This window comes from Arachis ipaensis, chromosome B01 (genome assembly GCF_000816755.2).
Source record: "Arachis ipaensis cultivar K30076 chromosome B01, Araip1.1, whole genome shotgun sequence".
Classification (NCBI taxonomy): Eukaryota; Viridiplantae; Streptophyta; class Magnoliopsida; order Fabales; family Fabaceae; genus Arachis; species Arachis ipaensis.
Window position 1 is genome coordinate 4,695,960 of NC_029785.2, and position 2,125 is coordinate 4,698,084.

General features: G+C 28.2%; 2 protein-coding genes across 4 annotated transcripts in view; one reads left to right on the forward strand and one right to left on the reverse strand.

Moving 5' to 3' along the window:
* Positions 1 to 662, forward strand: part of LOC107605512 (internal alternative NAD(P)H-ubiquinone oxidoreductase A1, mitochondrial) — a 5,542-nt gene extending 4,880 nt beyond the window's left edge. For 2 of the 3 annotated variants that reach the window (XM_021116261.1, XM_016307445.2), the window contains exon 9: positions 316 to 662. The gene's annotated coding sequence lies outside the window, so the exon portion shown is untranslated. Of the gene's footprint in view, positions 1 to 245 lie in introns of all 3 variants that reach the window. The other variant, XM_021116258.1, reaches the window with a different exon arrangement.
* The window catches only part of LOC107605647 (glycerophosphodiester phosphodiesterase GDPD1, chloroplastic-like), a 4,024-nt gene continuing 2,868 nt past the window's right edge, over positions 970 to 2,125 (reverse strand). Inside the window, exon 3 of the mRNA XM_016307635.2 lies at positions 970 to 1,659. Within this exon, the coding sequence (XP_016163121.2) occupies positions 1,153 to 1,659 (507 nt within the window). The 3' untranslated portion in view covers positions 970 to 1,152. The remainder of the gene's footprint in view (positions 1,660 to 2,125) is intronic.

The window sequence follows — 2,125 nt, forward strand, 5'->3', positions numbered from 1 at the left end:
TTGTGTTATCTCAAAATTACGAGTTTAAACCTTGAAAATTGAAATCAATCACGGATACAATTATTAGGTTAGATTATTTACATTACATTTCTTAAGTGCAATTCTTATTTGAATGGAAGTTTGTCATATCAAATTGTCCTTAAAAAAAAAAGAAAGAAATTCACAAAATTCTTCCTTTAACATATTAAGGACTTAAAGTGTTTTGGTAGGATCTTTTGTTTGGTTTAATGGCAAGTTATTTTCAGGCTCAAGTATTTTCTCTACAAGTGGACAGCATGGAACTTACTAGTTGCATGATTTTTGTTGCATGTTCAGTTTTAGCAAGTGGCATGTATTGATGAGGAGCAGGCTTGAGGAAGAAGGCAATGAAACTTTTGAATCTTGAAATTGATGGAGATTACTTTACCCATAAATTTCTCTCTCATAGCTTCTCAATTAATTAGAAATCTGGCCATGTGAGGCCATTTTGTACATATTGACAACCAACAAATTGATGTGCATGTTTATGAAATGTAAAATAAAATAATCACAATAATATCATTTCATTGTAGTCTTAGTCCAAGACTTTGGCTAGGTGCAATGTACTCTCTGAATCTCTGATTTTTTCAAACGTGTAATTTCATTTTATGAAGTTATCAAATGGAGATGGTACTAAAAAACTCTTATCGATTTTGTATTATAAGTTCTCATGGTAGAAATAAAGGGAATGATATTTTAGTTATTGATCTATTTTTGTAAGCAAAAACTAAAATAAATGTACTTTCTTTTAATCATAGGTATAATTGTATAAACCAAAGAGGGATAGAGATAGGAATTATATAAGATATTCTAAATTCAAATGACATGTATAAAAAATTTAATTTTGTATTATGATAGCAGTTCGATCCAATTCATAAGCATTTTGTGTTAATGCAGAAAATCTAAAAAATGATCATACTGAAAATGTATAATAACTTGAGAAAAAAAATATCAATCATAAATAATAATTTAGTATTAATTCCTTTTGTCACTACATTGATGAGAACCTGCTAAGTATAACCTATGACCTATGGGTTAATAATCTTTCATCATGAAATCCCATTCATGTACAAAATCAAAAAACACAATGAAATTCAATTAGCTAGTAAAAAATTGGGATATCTATTATTCTGCTCAAATTTGAATCAATTCTGGAATAAGCTTCAAAAGAAAAGAAAGCTCTTGCTGTGAGAATTGAGGCTTGAAGTTCTTCACTTGCAACATTTCCTCCATCCCTAGACCATTTATATCAAGAACTAACTCTGCTATTTCCTTAACAAAATCAACAATGACACCATCAATCCCCATTAGATGTTGCATGTAAACTGCTTCAGGAACATTGTTTAATTTTCCATATGTAAAGAGAGAAAGCTTATTAGAACACTCCTTGATCTTTCTCACAGCTTCAGGGTTTCTAAATATTCCTTTGACTTCAGAGACTATTCCTTGCAATCCATGTTCTGTGCAAAGCTTCAGAGCCTCCTCTAATGAATTTCTTCTCACATCTTCATAGAGTTCACATCCTCCTTCAGTTAAGAAGAATACAGGGTATGTGCTTTGCAATTTTCTTACAAGTATTGCTGCATCTGGTTGAAAAGTTGAGAATATGATTGGCCTATTCTTGCCATGCTCAAACACAACCTGTCCCCAATAATTTTTATCACCAAATTAATAACTAGTCTTTTATGTATTACTATTTATACAACATAATTTTTTAGAATAAACCATCAATTTAGTTTTTGTAAAGTAACTATGACAATTAATTACTAAATTAATCACCATATACTTGTGTATAATCGCATGTATAAATTAATTTATTTTCAATATATATTTTGTATTTTAACATATATTTTATACAAATAACTAATATATTTAAAAAGAATTTCAGTCTTCTTAAAATGAACAATATTCGATAATAGACTTAAAAATTAATTTAAACAGAAACAATAGCATTTTGTCAACTATTATTTTAAACGGAAATGTTTGGTAACCAAAGAAAATCAGCTAAAAACAGCCATAACTTGTTTTATTTAGCATTCATTAATTGTTGCAATAATTAATTAATGCTAAATAAAAAAAGTTATAGCTGTTTTTTTTTTTTTTTTTT